Below are 24,070 nucleotides of genomic sequence, written 5' to 3' on the forward strand. Positions count from 1 at the left end.
TCATACAATAAAAAAATAAAATGCAATAAAATAAATAAAAACAAAACCATCAAAATTTGCGTCAAGGGCAAATTACAGTATCCCCTAGCCCATTCTTTTAAAAAAAATCTGTTTTAAAAGACTGTCTGAACTAAAAGGTTTTAGCTTGCCACTGGAAGGCCGACAAGGAGTGGGCCATTCTGGCTCCACTGGGAAGTGAGTTCCAGAATCTAGAGGCAGCCACTGAGAAGGCCCTGTTTCATGTCCCCAGTAACTGTGTTTGTGATGGTGTTGGAACTGAGAGATTTTTCTGTGGGAGGTCCAGGGGTGTTCTGGGGTATGAACAAAAGCTATACAGGGAACCCCCCCCCCCCCCCATCCCCAGGTCTCATAAAGCACATCAGATGTACCATTACCAACCCTGCTGTATATGAAAGACAGGAATGAGTGTACTAACTGGAGGGTAACAGTATTTGAAAGAGCTTATAAAGTCCAAATAGAATAGAAATCTCAAAAGTAGTAGACTCCTCCAAAGAATCACTGTGGATGGAAATTCCAGATCTGTAAAATAATTTAGTAGCGGGAACACATTACTGTCCTTGACTCAAACAGTCAGGAGGTTCAGGAGGTAGAAAATGAAAAATGTGGGCAATAGTAAAGATGTTACAGTGTTAAAGATTTTAAAGAGGCCACCCTGAACAGCTCTGCTCGATGGGGAAAGAAAAAAAAAACATTAAAGAGGGAGCCAACGGACTGGGATGTAATACTTGAGGTTTCTAGCTCCAACAAAGGTAAAACTTTTTTTTAAAAAAAATTAAGACTGTATTTGACCTCTTATCTAAGAGTATCTAAAATTGTCTTAATGCAAAAGCATAGAGGCTTTTTGACAGTTTCAATGTTTTCTAATATAGGGGTTTGTGGCCTCACAAAGGACTGAGACATCCTGGATCTCATAGGAAGTAATTTTTTAAATTTTTATTTAATTTTTATTTGCTAATGGAATTTAAATTTCCTAGATTTTAAAATGCTTTATCTACTAGTACCACATGGTCACAAGGAGAGTGGCCTGCCTACATAGATATCCCTCCATACTCAGAACACCTCCACCAACATCTTGACAAAATAAAGGTGACTAATGTTGTCAGTTCTTTTCTCTTGTATTGTTTTAAACATCTTTGCCTTATAAAGAAGCCAATGGAGCTTTGGAAGCCTGCAACATATATTTATGTATTTTGGTTGCCCTAATAAAGGTATCACTGTTTTGTAGATTGTGGCTGTAATTGTACAATCGACCCTCTACATTTGCGGCTTTGACTTTTGTGGATTAGATTTTTCACGAATTTGATTAATATGCTATTTCTAGGAATCTCTAGGTCTTCCAATGTGGCTCTGCTGGAAGTTGACCTTACAGTCACACTGGAAGATCTAGAGATTATTAGAGAAAAAACTTCTCTATGTATGTGTATATTCTCCAGCATGAGTTGATGGTCAACCCCTGGAGAAAGTGGACCACCGAGTTGCACTGGAGGACCTAGAGGTTTTAGAGAGGTGTTCTCTCAGGTGTTTTTTTATTTGTAGTTTTTCCTGTGCCCCTAATCCCTCCCTCTGGTCCATCTGCCTTGGTCCAGGCCTCAGAGGGAGAGAAGAATGCTGGACCTGATATTTTCCCCCCTCACCATTCCCTTCCCCTTTTGTGTCGTGTCTTTTAGATTGTAAGCCTGAGGGCAGGGAACCGTCTATTATCCCCTCTATTGTAAGCCGCCCGGATTCCCAGTGATTGGGCGGCATATAAATAAATCCTATTATCATCATCATCATCATCATCATCATCATCATCATCATCCCAGGAAGAACCAGGAATGCTTCAGCAACAAACCATTCACAGGACTTCCCCGTGAATGGTTCGTTGCTGTAGCATTCCTGGTTCTTCTCGGGATAAGTCCTCTCAGATCGCGATATGTGTAAACATCTGCACTGCGATCGCATGACTTTGACGGAAGTATGCCTTTTACTTCTGGCTCCTTCTGCTCTCCATGTGATAGTCTCCTTGGTGCCATGGTGAATAGCCCAATAAAAATACCAACCCAGTCTGTGGCTGCAGCAGCAAAAAGAAAAGAAAAGAAATTTGTTTTGAATTGTTTTAATTTAATGTTTAAAAAGTAATGTTTTAATTGGACTGATTGCTTAAAGCTTTTAAAATTTTTGTACCAAATATTGTATCACATCAGCCCTGCCTCAGAAATTTATCAAAATGCAGACTGCAGAAAAGAAATTAAATTAGGATTTCGAAGGGCAACTATGAAGGAACCTGATAAACTCCTCAAGTGTAAAGATATATTGCTAAATACAAAAGCCAAGATCAACTGGCCATTATATTTCCTATTTGTATGTATGGCTGTGAATGCTGGACTGTGAAAAAAGCTAACAGAAACAGAATGAACTCATTTGAAATGTAGTGCTGGGGGAGTTTTATGGATACCATGGACTGCCAAAATAACCAACAAGCAGAACATAGAGCAAATCAAGCCTAGAAGTTATCATGGTCCACCCTCGAAGGCTGATGGAACCCAAAAGGTTCCAAGAAGCCTTAGAGGGGTTATTGGTTGGATCTGACGATGATTCTGTTGATGCCCTGACTAACATCTGGGATAATGATCTCTCCAGGGCTATACACAGTATCGCTCCTAAGCATCCTTTCTGGCCTGCTTCTTATAAGAAACCCTGGTATACGGAAGATCTTCGGGAAATGAAGCGGGCCGCACAACAACTAGAGCGCAGCTGGCGGAGACACCAGCGCTTATCTGACAAGACACTCCATGAGGCTCTTTTGAAGTCTTATGGAGTGGCAATAGGTGCAGCAAAGAACTCCTTCTATGCTGCACGTATTGCGCCTGCAGAGTCGCGTCCAGCAGAGCTGTTCAGGGTGGCGAGGGAGCTTACCCAGCTTCCTCCCGCCCTGAACCCTATTTTAGAACCAACTAAGGCCTGCTGTGACGATTTTTTTTCGCAGATAAAATCTCTCGGATAAGGGCTGAACTCGACACTGGCACTTCAACAGAGACAATAGAAGAGGTGTCCAGAGCTTCCGTGGACTCCATTAAACTGGATCACTTTGAGTTTGTTGATACCGATGAAGTGGACAAGCTTCTTGGAAGTGTTAGGAAGACGACGTGCTCTCTTGATCCCTGTCCTTTTTGGCTGTCCACCCAGGGTGGTGATGCTGTAACATCATTATTGCAACGCATAATTAATGCATCATTCAGGGATGGTAAATTTCCATCTAGTTTAAAATTAGCAACAATTAAACCGTTGCTCAAAAAACCCTCCCTGGACCCTCTGGTGAGAAATAACTATAGACCGGTCACATTATTGCCATTTTTAGGTAAGGTGATCAAGAGAGCAGTTGCCTTCCAACTCCAAGCAGTCTTGGATGAAACCGATTATCTGGACCCATTTCAAACTGGCTTCAGAGCAGGTTATGGAGTTGAGACTGCCATGGTCGCTTTAGTCGATGATCTCCGTCTGGGTATCAACAGGGGAAGTGTGACCTTGTTGGTGCTCTTGGACATCTCAGCGGCTTTCGATACCATTGACCACGGTATCCTTCTGGAACGCCTGAGGGAGTTGGGTATCGGGGGCACTGCGCTCCAGTGGTTCCGTTCCTACCTCTTGGGAAGATTCCAGATGGTGCAGTTGCGGGACACTTGCTCCTCTAAGAGGGAACTAACATTTGAGGTCCCTCAGGGAGCTATTTTGTCCCCCACTTTGTTTAACATTTACATGAAACCGCTGAGAGAGATCATCCGGAGGCATGGGGCGTGGTGTTATCAGTACGCTGATGACACCCAAGTATGCTTCTCTGTGCCTCCGATTGCTGCAGTGTCTAAGGATGGCGTCTCTCCTCTGAATGCCTGCCTGAAGTCGGTAATGGGCTGGATGAGGGAAAACAAACTCAGCCTGAATCCAGAGAAAACGGAAGTACTGGTGATAGATTCCCCAGGCCCGGGGAAGGAAATTTATCCACCTGTCCTGAATGGGGTCACACTTTCCCTGAAGGACGAAGTTCGCAGCTTAGTAGTACTTCTGGACTCATCCCTGCAGTTGACATCTCAAGTAAATGCGACGGTCAGAAGTGCTTGCTATCAGCTTCAGTTGATACGCCAGCTGCGACCCTACCTGGGCGAAAGGGACCTTGAAACCGTGATACATACTCTCATAGAATCATAGAGTTGGAAGAGACCGCAAGGGCCATCCAGTCCAACCCCCTGCCATGGAGGAAATCCAGATCAAAGCATCCCCGAAAGATGGCTATCCAGCCTCCGTTTGAAGACCTCCAAGGAGGGAGACTCCACTACACTCCTAGGAAGTGTGTTCCACTGTCAAACAGCCCTTACTGTCAGGAAATTCCTCCTAATGTTGAGGTGGAATCTCTTTTCCTGCAGCTTGCATCCATTGCTCCGGGTCCTAGTCTCTGGAGCAGCAGAAAACAAGCTTGCTCCCTCCTCAATATGACATCCCTTCAAGTATTTAAATAGGGCTATCATATCACCTCTTAACCTTCTTTTCTCCAGGCTAAACATACCCAGCTCCCTAAGGCGTTCCTCATAGGGCATGGTTTCCAGACCTTTCACCATTTTAGTCGCCCTCCTTTGGACACGCTCCAGTTTCTCAATGTCCTTTTTGAATTGTGGTGCCCAGAACTGGACACAATATTCCAGGTGGGGCCTGACCAGAGCAGAATACAGTGGCACTATTACTTCCCTTGATCTAGACACTATACTTCTATTGATGCAGCCTAAAATCGCATTGGCCTTGTTAGCTGCCGCATCGCACTGACTCATGTTCAACTTGTGGTCTACTTGGACTCCTAGATCCCTTTCACATGTTGTCTCCTTAAGCCAGGTGTCCCCCATCCTATATCTGTGCATTTTATTTTTTCGCCTTAAGTGCAGTACCTTGCACTTCTCCCTGTTGAAGTTCATTCTGTTAGCTGTGGCCCAGCTTTCTAGTCTATTCAGGTCATTTTGAATTTTGATCCTGTCCTCTGGAGTATTAGCTATTCCTCCTAATTTGGTGTCATCTGCAAATTTGATAAGTATTCCCCCAATTTTTTCCTCCAAGTCATTGATAAAGATGTTGAACAGTACTGGGCCCAGGACAGAGCCCTGTGGGACTTCACTGGTCACTTCTCTCCAGGATGAAAAGGAGCCATTGTTGAGCACCCTTTGGGTTCGTCCGGTCAACCAGTTACAAATCCACTTAACAGTTGCCTTGTCTAGCCCACATTTTACAAGCTTGTTTGCAAGAATGTCATGGGGAACTTTGTCAAAGGCCTTACTGAAATCAAGATATACTATATCCACAGCATTCCCTTCATCTACCAAGCTTGTAATTTTATCAAAGAAAGAGATTAGATTTGTCTGGCATGACTTGTTTCTCTCAAACCCATGTTGACTTTTTGTGATTATGGCATTGCCTTCTAGATGTTCACAGATTCTCTGTTTAATGATCTGCTCTAGAATCTTTCCTGGTATTGATGTCAGACTAACTGGACGATAATTGTTGGGATCCTCTTTCTTCCCCTTTTTGTAGATGGGGACAACGTTTGCCCTCCTCCAGTCTGCTGGGACTTCTCCTGTTCTCCGGGAGTTTTCAAAGATTATTGCCAATGGCTCCGATATTACATTTGCCAGTTCTTTTAATACCCTTGGATGTAGCTCATTCGGTCCTGGAGACTTAAATTCATTTAGGTTAAACAGGTATTCCTGTACTATCTCTTATTTTGTGCTGAAATTCCCCTATTCTGTCCTCTGCTCCATTATCCTCAGGTTGAGCACCCTTTGCCTTTTCTGAGAAAACTGAGGCAAAGAAAGTGTTGAGTAATTCTGCCTTTTCTCTGTTTTCTGTTAGCATTTTGCCATCTTCTCCACGCAGTGGTCCTACCCTTTCCTTCTTCTTCCTTTTGCTACGGACATATCCAAAAAAGCCCTTTTTGTTGTTCTTAACCTCTCTAGCAAGCCTGAGTTCATCCTGCGCTTTAGCTTTTCCGACCTTATCTCTACACTTGCTAGCTATTTCTTTGAATTCCTCTTTGGTGATTTCCCCATTTTTCCATTTCTTATACATGTTCCGTTTAAAAGTTAGCTGAGCTGAAAGTTCCTTGGTCATCCATCCTGGGTTCTTGTGACACCTCCCATTTTTCTTTCTCACTGGAACTGTTTTAATTTGTGCCTTCACTATCTCCCTTTTGAGAAACTCCCATCCATCTTGAACTCCCTTCTCCTTTAGTATTCCTGACCATGGGATCGCCCCCAGTATTTCTCTAAGTTTACTGAAATCCGCTCTCCTGAAGTCTAGAATGTGTGTCTGACTATGCCTGGCTTCTCCTTTCCACTGTATAACAAACTCCAGGAGAACATGGTCACTTCCACCTAAGGATCCCACCACTTGCACTTCATTAACCAAGTCATTCTTGTTGGTTAGGATCAGATCCAAAATAGCTGACCCCCTTGTTGCCTCTTCCACCTTTTGGACCATGAAATTGTCTCCAAGGCAAGTGAGGAATTTACTAGACCTTGAGGATCTGGCTGAGTTTGACTTCCAACAAATATCAGGGTAGTTGAAGTCACCCTGGTAACCTCTTGCTTAGATTTCTGTAATGCGCTCTACATGGGCTACCCTTGTACCAAGCCCGGAAGCTTCAGTTAGTACAAAACATGGCAGCCAGACTGGTCACCAGCGCATCCAGGTTTTACCATATAAAACCTATTCTGAAAAATCTTCACTGGCTGCCCATTCGCTTCTGAGCACAATACAAGGTGTTGGTTATTACCTATAAAGCCCTACATGGCTTGGGCCCGAGTTACTTGGGGGACTGCATCTCCCCACACAATCCGCCCCGCACACTCAGAACATCCGGGAAGAATCTGTTGGAGATTCCATCTGCCAAATATGTCTCCACATCCCAGACAGCCTTTTCAGTGGTGGCCCCGCAGATTTGGAACAGTCTCCCCGAGGAGCTCTGTCTCATGACCCCCCTAGAAACATTTAAAAACCTTTCTCTTTTGCCAAGCCTCCCCCCCCCGAGGAATGAAGTTGAGCGCTCTTGATGCCATCGATTCTCTGCCTTACCCTGTGAATGATTGTGTTTTATATAATTGTATTACTTGTTTTTATCTATTTTTATAAGATGTTTTAAATAGTTTTATAGTCTGTAAACCGTTTTGATCTAGGGAAAAATGGTATACAAATAAAATTTATTATTATTATTATCATACACTACACAAGTTAAAATGATGAGAATAAGTACAAGTCAAAATGTTCATTTACAGTTGGCAGTATCAGCCCACTCTTATAATGCCATGTTACCTCAAATACTGCAATTGTTTAGAACAGTGGTGAAGCTTACAGTCTGCAAGCCACTTTTTTGTCTCCAAAAGTCAACTACTTGGCTTACTAGCCACAGTTGTAAACTGCTTAGACACTGTTAGTTCAGTATGAAGCAGTATATAAATGAAGCTGTTTGTTTTGGTTTTGGGGATCCCGGGCATTCATATCTGCTGAGCCACTAGAGAAAAATGGGCTGTTTAAAATCAATGAAGATTTTGCATGTAACAAGAGCTTTGTTTCTATACTGGAAAGATTTTCCTCTAATTTGCACACTGAGAAGGCTGCATGGAACACAACCTCTGGTCTCTGCAATGCATTCCTGAAAGCTGTTGTGTTGGGGTAGGTGCAACTTCACTCCCTGCTGGAATGAGCTCCTGAAACCCATCTCCAATTGGATTGAACCCCTTAGTCAAAATGCATTTTCACCGTGCTTTACAGAATATTATTATTCTTTGAACAGTAGTTGCTCTATAATTTCAAGTAAATGAAATGTATGAATGGAAGAACCTATCAAGCCCTGACTCTTAAGCAGATCTCATTCAGGATGGACTGTGAACAGGCGTGATGTATTGCTATACCTCACTTAAGTAAGTAGATATGCTCCTGGGAACTACTACTTTGACAGAAAATTTGATGCCACAGGCAGAAATAACACGAAATTACTGTTAGGTTTCCACCCCCGCCCCCAAAGTTGTGTAGTTCAACATGTTCTTTGTAAATTGAAACAAGTAGGTCAGGTAGGCCTTGCCTAAATAGACAAAAATAGTTTGAATGTTCAAGAAACCATTTGAAGGCTTCTTCCAAAAGGCATCCAGCAGTGTTGGGGGCTAACTGGTAAAGCCAGCTTATCTGCTCTCCTTTTTTCTCTTTGTTTTATTGTTTACTAATGTTCTGCAAAGGATTGTGCAGGCAGCTGCTGTTTATGTTCGCTGTTGTTGGCAGGTACACATCTCCAGTAGGATCAGCTAAAATAGAATCCCATTCTTTTCTAGTTCAAGCTTTATGACGTTGTTTTACTGGTATTGCTGAGTCTGTGTTTCTCCACCTATCTTTCGCCATCCTCCCAGTGCTGATATTGCTACAAAATCTCTAGCTGGACAAAAGAGAAGGAAGGGGGGGGGGGTGCTCTGGCAGAATAAAACAAAGTGTAAAAAGAAACTTCACCATCAGAGGATTTGTTAAATGAGGCATAGCAGTAAGTCATTGCAGTTTACAGTTTAAAGAATAGCTATAAGCATAGGAAGCTGCCTTTCAACAAATCAAACTATTTGTTCATCTAGCCCTGTATTGTCTATTTGGGTTGTAATGGTGGTGTGTGTGGGGGTATCATTTGCCCCTCCAGATAATGTGGAACAGCAACTCCTGCATTCCTCACCACTGGATATACTGGTTAGGAATGCTGGGAATTTCAGTTGTACAAATGCATGATTCCCACAACCAGTATACTCTATTAGATATAAAAGGATCTTTTATATTATCTGTAACTTGACTCTTTGAACTGGGGATGCATCGAACTGAATCTGGGACTTTCTGCATGTACAGCTTGTACCTTACCATTCAGTCATGCAAGTTTAAATGTTCTGCATGCCAACATGAACTAAATTTAGTCCAGTGACTGTTACTGTTCCAAATCTTCTCCTTTAAAAACAACAAGTGACAAATAAGTCTTATTGGTTTAAAACATGGATGGGGAAAGTGACTTCTATTGTTTAAAAAAAGGCCTCTCCTGAGGGCCCTAGCCTTTCACAGTTGCCCATCCCCGTTTAAACCATGGAACCTTGAGCCCACAGGCCTAATGTAGTCCACTGGGCATTTCTCCTCCAGCAGCCTAGTTTTCCCCATTTCTCTGCTGTTGCCCATAGATCACATCAGCAAGTGAGGTGAATTTCAACCTCCTTTGTTCATAATCTCCTCTACTATTCAACTGACCATCCAGTAATATATGAGAAGTTAAAAAGACTGGACTGCAGAAGAAGTGAGGTTAGAGGAAGAGATCACACTTTTCTAGGCTTGCCAGATCACTGTGTTTCTAAAGAAGGAGAAAGTTTGTGTGAAAGTAATGCAATTTTTCTTTCTCTGTTCAGAACTAGGAACAAACTAGTTATGAGTAACACATATAATTAGTTTTAAGCAAGCATCCATAGCATATTTTAATTTGTACTATAAAGAAAGAGAAGATTGCATATTTGTATCAGTTGCCTAAAAATGGAGCTGGAACAGGGAAGATCAGGATACAAAAAAATACTTTTGTCGTTGCTGTGTCCCTTCAAGTTATTTCCAATGTTTGGTGACCATAAGGTGACCCTATCATGGGTTTTCTTGGCAATATTTGTTCAAAGGGGGTTTGCCTTTGCCTTCTTCTGAAGCCGAGGGAGTGTGACTTGCCCGAGGTCACCCAATAGGTTTCCATGGCAGAGCTGGCATTTGAACCCTTGTCTCTCAAATAGTATTCCAACACACAAACTACACCATGACAGCTCTCCAAATAATGCTTTACCAGTTATACTTTTAATTTTTCATGTGTTTTAAATATAGATTACATATTTCAGGAATTCTTGTTAAAAAACAGGTATATATTTTTGAGTTTCTCTTCTGCTTCCTTCCAAGAGAGAATTAACTAATTTATAGAGCATCAAGCACATACTGCTTACCAACAAGCAAGTATCAAACCGATCATCTATCTCATGTCTGTGATCAAGTAGTAGGTTAAAGACACCAAATTTTAAAAGTTTACACTAATCTCTTATTGAATATAAAATTATAGCCTGTCATCAGGACCAGGCTGGCAAAGATCAGTCCAGATGGGAGACTGGGTGGGGAAAAAAAGAGATGAAATAGGTGTAGAAATGATGGGATTCAGACAAAAGACATGACTGCTCCCTCTGCTGGCAAAGTCCTCTTCTGCTTTAATTTTTAACTAATGACTAGTTTTTCTTTAATTATATATGAGGCAGTCAATAAATAATTCAGACTGTTCCTTCTTTGGTCTGTTGCTGTGTGTTTTCACATTTTTGAACTCATGGTGCCCTATTTTACTGGAATAATTTTTAAGAATGGAAATGACTGAAGCACTGCATCTAATCACTTTCCACGTTCTAATATCAGACAAAAGCATGCTAGCACCTTTTAAAATAAGCAACATTTAAAAATTACTTAATACATATATGAATTTCTATCAAAAGTTTACACTACAATGTGGAAATATACAAAACCAGATTTTGATGCATACACTGTACAAACATATCTGAATTATAAATTATGTCAACAGAAAGCATGGGGCGGGGAGAGGGAATACAGATTTTGAAACTATTGTCAGAAAGACTCTGAAAATATTTCTTATTTTTTCCATAACGCTAATATGATTAATTAAAATTATTGAATCAACTTCTGTTGTATGATTTTGGACTCAAAACAGAAGCTCCCAAAACAGGAGGAATCAGATTTTTTCACCCACTGTTCTCATCTGAAATCTGGCTGAAAAGCTACTCCAGCTCCCAGCTTTCCAGAAGGCTCCATCCCAGGAATCCACGCCTGCCATTTGGTTTGCTGATTTTAATCTCTCAGGACTTTCTTACAGTGGCTCCACTATGCTGAACTGGCACTTGCTTCAAGAAGTGAGTTATTATTAAACTTGTAGGTCAATTGTGGCACTAACAACTCTTTGGAAGCTTTCAGCCACAGTGTACAATTTGCTGGTCTAATTAAATATTAATTCTAAGTGTTACATTTTGTGGCTAAGAGCTTTTATTTTCCATCATCAGTCTGGAACAGAAAGAGGTTACAAGGCTAATTTAATTTTCCCCCTTTCAGCATTAAAGCTTAACTACACAGGGCACAAAAACATCATTAAAGATGCAACATTCCTTTATATTGTAATTATCATGTAATTAATAGAATAGATCTAAAATAAAAAAATAACCAGTTATTCAGAAAATCAGCAAAGATTCTATATCATTTATAAAGAACATCAATGAAAATGTAGAAAGTGAAGTTCTATATGAAAGGTATGTATTAAATTGATTTTGAATGGCTATATAGATATATAGAAATAAACAGTAATCACTAGCCAACAGCTTTTAAAGCTTATCATCTTATTTACAAATCACTAAAATATTCTTTTTTTTTCATTTTCTAAGCACAGTTAATCAAATTTTAATTACTTACTACACTTGTTTATCACATCATTGTCCAAACAGGCTCTTGCATTTTGTCTTAGTAACAGTCTCATTCATGCCTGTTCAGTAAGCATTATATTAACTACCTAGCTCAGCAGCCAAAATACTCCATATGCCCAAACAGATGAGTACTCACCATACTGTGACAGACCATCTAACAACTTCAATCAATGTTGCAATCTTCAGAATGCAAGTTTCAGAATGCTTAAACAACACAAGCCTATCATCATTCCCTTACCTTTACTTTAGTCTGGGCAAAAGGAACATGTTCTGCAACTTGCTTTTATTTCTTATTAATCTCAGGATTGTACAGTTGGAAGGTACCAAATACATCATCTATCCTAATTTCCCATCCTAAAAAGATGATGGAGACTTATGTAGCACTAAAAATACTGTACCTTCACCTGAAAGACTTCAAGGGCTAAAATTATAATATTGAGATGATACTATGTTATTGAACAAAAACTTGGAAATTTTTCAAAATATTTAGAGTATTTTGCTATCATATCATTATGTAGTTAAATTATTTATCTTATTCTGTCTTCAAAGGTGAACTATCTATGATGAAAGGTCTGTAAATCATGCCCTATGAGGAGAGACTTAGGGAGCTGGGTATGCTTAGCCTGGAAAAGACATGGTTAAGAGGCGATATGATAGCCCTTTTTAAATATTTGAAGGGATAACATATTGAGGATGGAGTAAGCTTGTTTTCTGCTGCTCGAGAGAATATGACACAGAGCAATGGATTCAAACTACAGGGAAAGAGATTCTACCTAAACTTTAGGAAGAACTTCCTGATGGTAAGAGCCATTTGGCAGTAGAATATGCTGCCTTGGAGTGCAGTAGACACTCCCTCCTTGGAGGTTTATAAACAGAGGCTGGATGGCCATCTGCCAGGGGTATTTTGTGAGTTCCTGCATGGCAGGGAGTTGGACTGGATGGCCCTTGACATCTTTTCAATTCTGTTTCTATAATTATCCCACCTCTTTATGAAAATCTTCAAAACATTTGAGCACTGTCTCACAATAGCCCCAGAATCCTTAATCTCTCTAAGGTCAAATTCCATTACTCTTTTCAGCCTTTCTTCATATTCTGACTTCTGCTTCAAAAATTGTGTATCTCTTTCAGTTTGTGTAGAGCTGAGTACAGATGAGAAACATATCTTCTCAAGCAACTGGAAATAACACTCCAGTATTCCTTCCAGTGTGTTTAGCAGTTACAAATGATACCTTCCTGTCACCTCTTAAGTTAGAAGGCAGAGAAATTTGCTTCAACACAATTAAGCTGTATCAATGTTGCTCAAAGAGGAAAGGAACAGGAAGGCTCACTTACGCACCTTCTCCCCATCTCCTGTGATCCCCTTGTATCTCCTCAGTATTGGAAGATTTTTGCAACAGCATGGGATGGGGCACAAAGGATGTTAGAAATGAAAGCATTCCTCCAGATTTAGGAAAAAAGTGCCTTCAATGAGTGGGAGCAGCAAAATGAAGGTGCCTTACAACTATTGTTGGCCAATACCTTCCTCCTCCAGCACTTTCACATCCCACATCAAGCTATTGTCAAAAGCCCACCCACCTCAAAGTAGCATTGTCTGTATCTTCATAAAACTATGTATGTGTGGCCATCTGCAGATATAACAGTGCAAAGGAATATCCTATATGTGACAAAGAGACTAGAAACCTGTAAAGTTATCTTTTCTTCCTTTCATCTTCTTCTCTGTCATGTGAATCTTTTATCAGCTATGAAGTAAGCTTCACTGCTGAATGATAATTTGAACATTAATTTCCCACATTCAAGCTCAACAATATAACAATCTGGAAAATTAACTGACATCAGGAGAAAACAGTCTAGCCTAGCCCAATGTTTATTGTAGATCACATAGAGAAACCATATTTTATCCCTTTGAACTACATTAAATTATTTCTGACAAATAGAAAATAAAATTTAAAAAAACCTCAACTCATTCATGGGGTCACCATGAATCGAAGTTGATTTGACAGTAGCTAACAACAAAGTACAATTATTATCAACCTGGACAACTCACCACCATAAGTTTATTAATTTCTGTAAATCCATGTGTAGATATTTATTTAAAAATGATTATATTTATTCTTATCTAGAAAATACTATAGTATAAATTTAGTCATAGCAGAATGAAAACTAGCAATAGCAGCAACTAGATTTTTTCTGTTACAGTACAGAAACTAGCATAAGCCAGCATGGTGTAGTGGTCTGAGTGTTAGGGCTCTGACTCTGGAAACCAGAGTTTGAATCCATGGCCATGGAAACCCACTGGGTAGACAAGTCACACTAAGTATCAGAGGGAGGCAAAGGCAAACCTCCCTCTGAACAAATTTTGCCAAGAAATCCTCATTAGGAGAATGACTTGAATGCAGACATCACCATCACCAGATGCAAACTCCTTTTTTTAAAAAATGCAGAAAATTATATTAGATCTATAGTGTATCTTTGGCTCTAAAATATATACTGTGTTTGTGTATGTGCCTTCAAATTGCCTGTCAACATATGGAAGCCTCATGAATTTCATAGGATATTCAGAGGTCATTTTCCAATTCTTTCCTCTGAAATATAGCCTACAACACCTGGTTTTCATTGGCAGTCTTCCATTCAAGTATTAACCAGGGCTGACCTGCTTAGCTTCCAAGTTCAGAAATGATCTGGTGCCTTTAAGATATTTAGACAAACTGAATACAAAAAATTCACACAGAGAAATTAATAGCCTGCTCTGTCTCGTAAACACACATCAGAAGGTAGATTCTGAAGCACTGTAGTTCATTTGAAATAGATTTGAGGCAGTAATACTCAGCATGAACACAAAAGTCTATAGACATGAACAGGTTTGTTTCTGCTTTTTTTTTCTACTGAAAAACATAATAAAACATGCACTTGCTCCAGTGAATTCAAAGCAGCAATGCATTAATAATTCACCTTCTACATTTTTAAACATATCATATGAAATAATGAAAACACCACACCAAACAGTACCTCAGAGATCCTTGAGGAATACAAGTAAGCTTATTCATACTGACTTTTCATTAACCAATTTCCCATGATACTTGCCGACCAATAATTTCATTCTATTATAAAACAGGTGCACCTCAAGAAGTCAGAACCTACAATAAATTAAGTAAATTAATAAATTAAGTAATTAAGTAAATTATCATTATCATATTCCATAAAATGAACTCAACTTGCAAGTACTTGCTTGCTTTCACTAGTATTTGCTTGTATAAGAAATGTATTTCCTTTTGTAACAATTGTCTTCCTAATTTTTAGATGGGTCTATAGGATTCCCTGCCCTCATCATCTTCCTACAGCCTTTCTGAGATCTAGGATGTTTCACAGATTGGGAAAAATAACTTTCCAAGTTCTGGATGTAGCAATGAGAAGAACAAAATCAGAGAGAAAACCCTGAGTAAGAAAGGACCAGTTGTCTAGCTCTGGTCACTCCCCTTCTCCCATTACCAATTCCTCACATCTGTGATGATGGTGCCTAACTTTCATGAGATGCTTTTTAGGACTTTTCGAGAAGCAGTTTCCATTCAGACAATTGAAACCTATCCATTTACTGTTATAAGACACAGTTGACACAAAGCATATAAACAGACAGAGCAACAAAATAGTCTTCTTACAAATGTTCCCTGCTATGATTAAACCCGAGAGAATATTTAATGCATGAGATCACTGTAAAAAATCATTTAATTTGTATTTTCTTAAAATAAATTTCATTGTGGCTCTATTTGATTAGTGATTTGTAATACATAACTTAACTAATTACATAGTTTTCTTAAGAACCATTACTCCCAGACATAATTTCAAAAATGTCCTTAAAAATGCATTTAGCATTGTTACATATGTAGATTCCCTGCAAAATACTTAATTATATACTATAAATTATTACATGAAAACCAGGGACCAGAAGACTATTAATGCACTCTGTGATATTTAGTTTATATGAAAAAATACATTATATACATCTTCAGTTGCTTTAACTCCTAGATATACTATTTAACAATGCATAGCCTGAAATTCCATTCTTTTATTGTATGATGTTCTCTGATTTTACATTTTTTAATCTGCCTTGTGAGCGGTTTTCCGGAAAAGTGGGGGCATGCATGAATAAATAAATAAATAAACAATGTTTATTTATTTAATGTTTAAAGGTTGCATTAAAAGACAAAAAAAAACTATCATCCTCCCCCTTTTAGATGAAGTTGAAAACAGAAAACATGTTTGTCATTTAAACAAAGGTCTTTCCCTTATATTTTTAATCCACTCACAAATCCCAGCAACAGAGTTGTGAGAAGCTAAGTAGTGAGAATGTGAGCAGCTGCTGTTATTAGAACTAAAAAGTCTGTCTTATGTTTGAGACTGAGAGACCACATGTTCTGCTGTCCCCTCATCTTGCCATCCTCACCAATTAACTATTAACATGGAGGGCTGGACACATGCTCTTGGGGGCTCTTTAACAGGCTTCTTAGAGACTTGAACAACTACACAGCAGGGCTCTGGGAACTGAGTAATGTGGGATATAGGAAAACCTCAGCAGCTTTGCTCCTCATAATGACTGTTCACTCTGAAGTTTAAGCAGTATATTAAGTTATTGCTTAACACAGTAATAATGCTTGATGTTGGACCATTTCTGGAATTATTTATGTTTCAGCAAGTGGAGCAAATATATCAAAATAAACACAGCCCTTCAGCTCTAGACACTGAAAAGCATTGAACACAAACAATTAATACTAAATCAGAAAAAAAAATGTAGAAAAAGGTACCATGAGTAAGTAGTAAAATAATTCAGTTGACAGCAATACGTAGCAAAAGTAAATAGAATATTTTAGAGTTTTAAAATTTTAGTGCTTAAAATATGTGTACTCTTCAGTATATTTACTCATACTGAAATTCAAAATGTGAAATTAAAAGGTAAAGATGAAAACTGTAAGTCTGATCTAGTTGAGTCAGGCACATATTCTACTAACCTTCTTTTACCCACCCTTCCTCATATCAAAGGCTCAGACACACACAGGCATCCCAAGGGAACATTGCAGAGAATGTTTGCACCACACAAATTCAGGGCCGGCTCATCCATATAGGCAAACTAGGCAATGGCCTATGGTGCAAAACTGTAGGGGGTGCTGTGACGGCACAGTGGCTTTTTTGCATAATTAAAAAATATTATAGTGAAAACTGTGTATGGGTCAGAGGGTGTCTTGGTCCTATAAGTCCTGGAGGGGGAGGCAGGAAAAGGCAAGAGAAAGAGGAGGAGGAGGAGGAGGAGGAGGAGGAAGGGGCGGCCTCAGCGTCGGCCTCCTCATGCAAACTCTGGGAAGGCAAGCAAGGAGGGACCAAGGGAAGGGAGCGGGGCTCTGACAGCGCCTTCAAGTGGGGAGGGTCCAGGCCACTTGGTCCGGGCTTCAAAGGCAGCTGCCAGCATGGACTGGGGCACTCATGGAGCTCTGAGTATGCTCCCTTCCCGGACAGAGACCTCCCCAGTCCCCCAGCCCCAGTTCTCCCTCTTTCCCAGACTCTTCCTTCCCCATTTTTCCACCCTCCTCTCTGAGTCTTACAACTCAGAGTTGTGTTGTTCCTGTTGCTGTTTGCTCTCAAGTCCTTTCCAATTTAGGGCCACCCTTTCGCGGGGGTTTCTTGGCAAGGTTTTTTCCCCCAGAGGCGGCTTGCCACGGCCTCCCTCTGAGGCTGAGAGAGAGTGACTCGCCCACCCCAGTGGGCCTCCATGGCAAGGCTGGGATTCCGACCCTTGTTTCCAGAATTCCTTCCTTTCTTTTATCTCCCTCCCTCTTCTTTCTTTCCTTCCTTCCTCCCTTCTTCCCTCCATCTTCTTCCCTTTATCTTCCTTCCTTGCTCTCTCCCTCTCTCTCTTGCCAAGAGAGAGACTTGTTCAGGGAAGGCTTGACATGGCCTTCTTCTGAGGCTGAGAGTGTGTGACTCCCATCCAGTGGGTTTCTATGGCCCCATTTCTCCCACCCCCCCATAACTCCTTCCTTCTTCCCAGAATTTGGCCCTATCCCTTCCCTATCCATCCACTTTTGCCTCCCTTTCCACTCACTCACCCTTTTCTCTGATTCCTAGACCCCCTTGTTGTTGTTTGTTGTGTGTCTTCAAGTCTTTTCTGACTCATGGCCACCCTCTCATGGGGGTTCCTTGGCAAGGTTTGTTCAGAGGAGGCTTGCCATGGCCTTCCTCTGAAGCCAAGAGAGTGTAATGCCCTCTTCCAGTGGGTTTCCATGGCCAAGCTGGAATTTGAACCCAGAGTCATAGTCCAACGCTCAAACAAATAGTCCACACAGGCTCCAACAATCCACTTTAAAAGCTTGGTCTTCTTCCCAGGGTGTCCAGATGTCTTCACCGCAAAGGAAGACACCACAAAATGGAAGACATTTCAGAAAAAGGGAGGACAGGACTCAGGAAAAACTCAAAACACTCCTAGAAATGTGAATGCATGCTTCATAGTCATGCTCAAAAAGGAGGATGTTTTAGAATACCTCCTGGACAGAAGGTTGGAATGGAGGGCATGTCCTGGAAGAGGAAGAGGTCTGCCCGGTCCTGATGTGAACCTACCATGGGTTTTTGTTTTTGGTCAATATGAGTTCAGGGAAGCTTTGGTATGGCCTTCCTCTGAGGCTGAGAGAGTATGTCTTGCCCACTCTTGGTGGTGTGCCTGCTATGTGTCTTTTCTTTCTCAACCTGGAGCCACTCTCATCCTTTTTTCATAGGCTGCATCTACACTGCAGAAATAATGCAATTTGACACCTCTTTAACTGCCCTGGCTCCATGGTATGGAATCCTGAGATTTGGATTTTTGGAGGAGATTTCCCCTTCTCAGTCAGAGAACAGTGGAGCTACAACAAACTACAAATCCCAGGGGTCCATAGCATGGAACCAGCAGGATTAGATATCCTCTTTTTCTGGGGCATATCTTACATTTCAGTCTTCTGTCCAGGAGGAATTCCAAAAATGTCTTCTCTTTTGAGCATGAATTTATATTTATATGAGGAGTTTCAGCTTTCCCTTGGGCATGTCTTCCATTTTACTTGAAAGCCCTACATTTTGCAGTGTCTTCTCCTCCTTTGCAGTTAGGACAGCCGGTCACCGCAGGAGCCAAGGGCAGCTAAAGTGGTGTCAAACATGCATTAATTCTGCAGTGTGGCACAGCCCTGGTCCCTGGTGACCCTACTGTTTTTTTTTCTCTTCCTTGTGACACCCTTTTCTGCCCCATGTGTGAAGATTTTTAGTTGTTAGGGATCCCCCACCACCACCACCACCCCACAAATTCATGGGGGTGGGATCCAGATTTTTCCACATCATTAGCTTGCAAAAGGAATATGTGTGCATTAGTCTCCATTCCAAATGTCACAGCAATAAAAAAAAAGTCTTTAACCTGTAAAAACCCAATTGGCTTTTTTACTAATTCTCAAAACTATGACAACAGATTGGAACCTAAGTTTTATGTAATGTTTAGCTTTAACAAACGAAACAGCAGAAATCACAGGGAGAAAGTAATTATGAGGGGCGACAGGGGGTGCCAAAATATTTCTCGCCTAGGGTGGCCAAATACCTAGAGCCGGCCCTGCACAAATTACATATATGCACAGCATGAGTAATAGGGGTGGGACAGAAATATAGGGGACATGCATGTACTTTTAATTCCTTGACATGTTCCCTCAGATTGTATGGTACTCATTTTTGCTGACATTAATAGGGCTCTATTAATTCTCATTGAGTGCCCTGCATACTTTTGACTAGGCTGGGTCTTATAAATTCACACTTTGAATACTCAGATCCTTAAAATGCATTGCTATTTTAGTGCAAGTTATGTATATTTCTTTAGCTACATGCTACTCACAGTCAATGAAAAAAATCTATATGCAGAACTTCAAAAGCTATTTTTGATGAAACATTAAGAGGTGGTTGATGAAAAGGGAATGGCCATGGCTTTTGTATAAACCAGGTTTGCACAGTTTGGTACATTTTTTGTTGATTAAAAAAATCTAAGCACCAGAGATGGAGACATAGTTTTGATTACTAAGATTCTTGAGCATCCAAAGATCACTGGCAAGAGTGGTTTAAAAACTGCTTGTCTATGTGAAGAGGTACCTCAGGATTAAATCCCTTGTCTCCATCTTGTCAGGGATGATGGGAGTTGTTGCTCTACACCTCAGGCTGTAACTCACCACCTTGTTATTGAAGCTGAGCTGACCAGCTTTGGCCAGTGGTTAATGCTTTCTCCCAAAGCAGCAGAGTTTTCTGAGAATAGGCTGAAGACCCTGACAATCTTCTCCAAGCCTTCTCACTCTTCTTCTTCAGATGTCTCCAAACACCATCAGGATTCTGCTGGTTCTTGTATCGTCACTCAAGACACCAACACAACTCAGTAGTCTTAGATAAAAGATCTACTTTATTCTACTATACACAGTTACTATCTCTATATGCTCAACAATCCACAATATCTCTACACTCTACCAATACTCCACAACTACCCACAAGTCACATTAGCAAAACTGGCAATTATTATAGCAAATGTTTGTTACCACCCACTAGACAATTACCACCCAGTGGGTGTGTACATTCACAATGATTGGTTGACTTTTGTTCATCCCATACTCAAGTCCAACCCATGAACATCATCTGATCACCTTGTACATGTATCAAGTCTCAGGTGTTACCAATGTACATTCCTTAATTTTGTCCTTGGCTCCCAAGACTTCTAAATTATATCATCCTTTACACCTGTGTGATTTCTTAATTGTTCATGCTTAGTCATTCTGACTTTCACATACATATTTTATTTCTATAACTGCATGTCCCATGTTGCATTTCCTTGACACATCTCTGGTGCAGAAGACAGTTCACAAGGAGCTAGATTAAAAGACATCTAAAAATGTAGACCTATTATAGTAAGCGATGTTTTGCTAATCTGTAAATCTTAGATCTGTAAATATTTATCTTAAATATAGTAGCTGGTCTTGCAAAATTTGTTCTGGATAAGAATGCTAGTTTTGTTGTTGCTGTACCTTTGAGTCACTTCTGATTTATGGGAACCCTAAGCTGAACATGCTGCTGTTGTTGCAATGTGCGTTCAAGTAGTTTCTGACCTCATCATACTGGCTCCTTACTTATTTTAAAAATTAAAACCACTGATAAATTGGTTTATTATTTGCTTCAATATTTTTCCAGGTAAGAAATCAAACAGGTTTCTAACTCTCTTGGCTTATAAAAAAGAGGACATACACAGACACATACAGGCAATATTTGTTCACTAGTTGTTCTCTAAAACCATGTCAGTGCTCTATTACTGATAATAAAAGACAGATTCAATTTATTGCTCACAATGAAATACCACTGTAAAATAATAATAATAATAATAATAATAATTATTATATGATAAAGATACAAAAATTTAAGCAGATAAAAATTAAAAATAAAATATATGTAAAATACAGCTACAATATGAACATATTTAGAATGTTGCAATCCACAGCCCTAAAAACACCAGTCATCCAGGCGAGTTTGAAGAACTAAAAGGATTGTTGCTTAAAGAAAGCAATACTGCTAGTTGAAATAATGTTAAGAAGTTCAGACTTGCTAATGAATTTTCTCAAATATTTTTCACTGCAAGGACAAAGTGGGACACATTATAGGAAATCCTTGTCAACATCCCTTGGTAAGAACATTATTTTCTTCCATGCTAAGCTGTTCACCAAAACTATCCAACAGTGAGACAAAAATCTCTCTCTGGCAAATTGAAAAATGGAGATTGAAATACGTACCACATTACTGCACTCCCCTCTTATAGTGATACTATTCCACTTTTACTGGTCTGGCTGCTTCCTGATGCATTATGAGGCTTGTAGTTCAGTGAGGCCTAAGAGCTCTCTGGCTGAGAATTCTAAATGCCTCTCCCTAAACTGCAAATCCCAGAATGCAACAGGAGGCAACCAGAGCAGTTAAAGTGGAATAGCAGCACTATAAGAGTGTAGTGTGGCGATCTAGTTGGTGAGGAGGGTCCTCAGTATGACCAACTCCACACATACATTCCATCTGGGACAAAGGGACATCTGCTAGTTAAAAATGTTGATGACATTGTCTGGAACTCCAATTCATTAAATGCTTATCAGTAGAAATTAAAATGTATAGATAACTTGATACAGAGTGATCTTCTAGAAACAGGCTACTATCCTTTCAAAGCTGGTTTTAGGCCACCATAGGCAGCCCCAGTGCAGCCCCAGGATGGCTTCTGGGCACTCCAGGGGCATGCGTCTGATCGCCATGCCCCTGGAGCAGCCAGAAACCACCCTCCTCTGTTTCAGGCCCAAGGTCTGAAACACACTGCAGAAATAATCCAGTTTGGGACTGCAAATTCTGCAAAAATCCACCATCTGTCAGAAGTTACCTCAGGAGGGAACATGTTGCTCCTGCACCCATTTAGGGCCAAAACACACATAAGAAACAATCCAGTTTATAATCCAGCAGCACCACTATGGTGATTTCTAACAATTTACTGCATTAAATGATTGTATTTTTATATACCCATTGACATTAGTAAAAGCAACTGGATTACACCTACCTGGATCAAATGAGCTGGGATAGTGATCATGCAGGCAGACAAAGATGTTCTGAGGAGGCCACGGAGAGCATACAAAAATTTTGTGAGTTTACTAATATTCTGTGGATTTTCAGTACAACAAATATCATCACCCCACAGTACCGATCCAAGGCTCTGAATTCCAATTCTTACAATGTTCCTTTCCTTTTTCTGTGAAGTATATATATAAAAAAACAATTAGTGCAAACTGAAGCCCTGAAAAAAGGAAATAAACTCTGATGCACCCTTCCACTTAGTAGGGAGTAACGAACTGGAAGGAAAATTTGATAGCAAAAGTCATTGCCCTTACCAAGCTTCCCACTTTCTATGAGAGGATATTTCAGCCCAAAGGCAGAGCAAGGTGTGGTGGGGGGCAGAGAAGTGGTGACATGGCCATAGAAAACAGTCAAATAATCTTGCAGGTAAAATCAAAAGTGGCTGTGTGCAATGGAATTGCTGTCATCCAATGGCGTCTGTGTGGAACAAAGCCATATTAAAGCTGAACATGACTGCTCAACTGTCAGTATGTCTCACTGATGTAGGCTAGTACATTTAGGCATCTCCTACCTCCACCAGCCCAATAGGTGCTTTGTGTCATGTATGATGTGTAAACAGAACTGTCAGCTGTATCCTTTAGCTCTCTTTTGTATCATTATAGCTAGAATCCTGCCTATTAGTTTCAAGTAGAGTAGAACCACTGAATCAACTGTTGAATTGTGGGACAAGGTATAAGTAAATCCAATTGATTCAAAGGGTTTACTTTAGTGAAGAATAGCAATAGGATTAAGGGTAATGTGTGCATAGTGTGTTTAGGACCATAAAAACAGCCTTTTCAGTAATGTATTTCCACTTGGGTATTAAAACGTTCATTTTCAGGAAGCTTTTTGTATTATATGGTTGCCCTCTTAATTGTTTTAACTTATCAGACTCTGTCTAGGGCCTAAATCCAACACTATTGATATTGCAGCAGCAATGCAACAGAACCTACTTGTCCCTTCGTTCCCCATGTAGCTCTTGGGGGCTCCTGAAAATCAGCTCCAGAGAGCTTTCCAGGCCCCCAGATTTGTTATTTTTGACACAAAGGGGCTGCAGTGGGAAGGAGACACTGACTGTTTCACTGCTTTGGCAGTGGAAGTCATGGTTTGGTTCTTGCCCATAGTAAAATAATTTTAATGGATGACTATTCAATTTCTCTCTTTATTCTAGGGTTCTAGCATTCCACTCTTATTTTAAAGTGTTATTTAAAAGTATTGCTGTTAAGCATAATTGAGAAAGGGTTTGAAACAGAGGAATATTTTAAATTATTAATAAGATAATTATCAGCAGAAATAAATTCTATTCCCCAATTGCTTAAACACACACAAAATAAACCATTCATGTCACAAAAATGGTTTTATCCACTTGCAGTTTCTAGCATTTTTACTAGATAGACCAACGGATGAAAGAAATAGAGATACATGGAGGAGATAGCTAGGTACTATTTTTATCCCTTGTCCAGTATCTTGTGGGGAGGGGAAAAAATAATTCCCCCCCCAATAACAGGTTATTCGCTGTCTGCTCCCAGGATTTTCATGTCACTTTGGTGCTGTTGCTTCTGATATTCTCTGATTTCCTGCTTCCTATGGACCTGTCATCATGTTGGAGGAGCAGCTCAACATACCGTTCTGGGGAACTGTTATGACATGCCTGTTGCTAAGGTAACGAAAGCAGAGGTGCCTGTCAGGGACCAATTTACTTCTCCAGAAGGGCATTACTATACTAAAAAAAAAACCCACAAAAACATGCTTACTCTTAAAGCTCAGTACAGACTGAAAACAAAATTAACCAGAAGAGCTGTGCTTGAGAAAGTTTAATAAAATCAATGTTTGATTTTGGACAGATAGATCTTAGACATAATTCTCCA

The 24,070-nt window shown here is 40.1% G+C and overlaps 1 protein-coding gene across 3 annotated transcripts in view; it reads right to left on the reverse strand.

Moving 5' to 3' along the window:
* The window catches only part of ELP4 (elongator acetyltransferase complex subunit 4), a 221,588-nt gene that overhangs the window by 135,866 nt on the left and 61,652 nt on the right, over positions 1-24,070 (reverse strand). For 2 of the 3 annotated variants that reach the window (XM_089521299.1, XM_089521298.1), the window contains one exon: positions 22,150-22,338. In XM_089521299.1, coding sequence (XP_089377425.1) covers positions 22,150-22,338 — 189 coding nt within the window. Of the gene's footprint in view, positions 1-14,579; positions 14,678-22,149; positions 22,339-24,070 lie in introns of those variants that run through there. The other variant, XM_089521300.1, reaches the window with a different exon arrangement.

Source organism: Sceloporus occidentalis, unplaced genomic scaffold (assembly GCF_023333645.1).
Source record: "Sceloporus occidentalis isolate IW3139 unplaced genomic scaffold, rSceOcc1.0.p SCAF_4, whole genome shotgun sequence".
NCBI classification, from domain to species: Eukaryota; Metazoa; Chordata; class Lepidosauria; order Squamata; family Phrynosomatidae; genus Sceloporus; species Sceloporus occidentalis.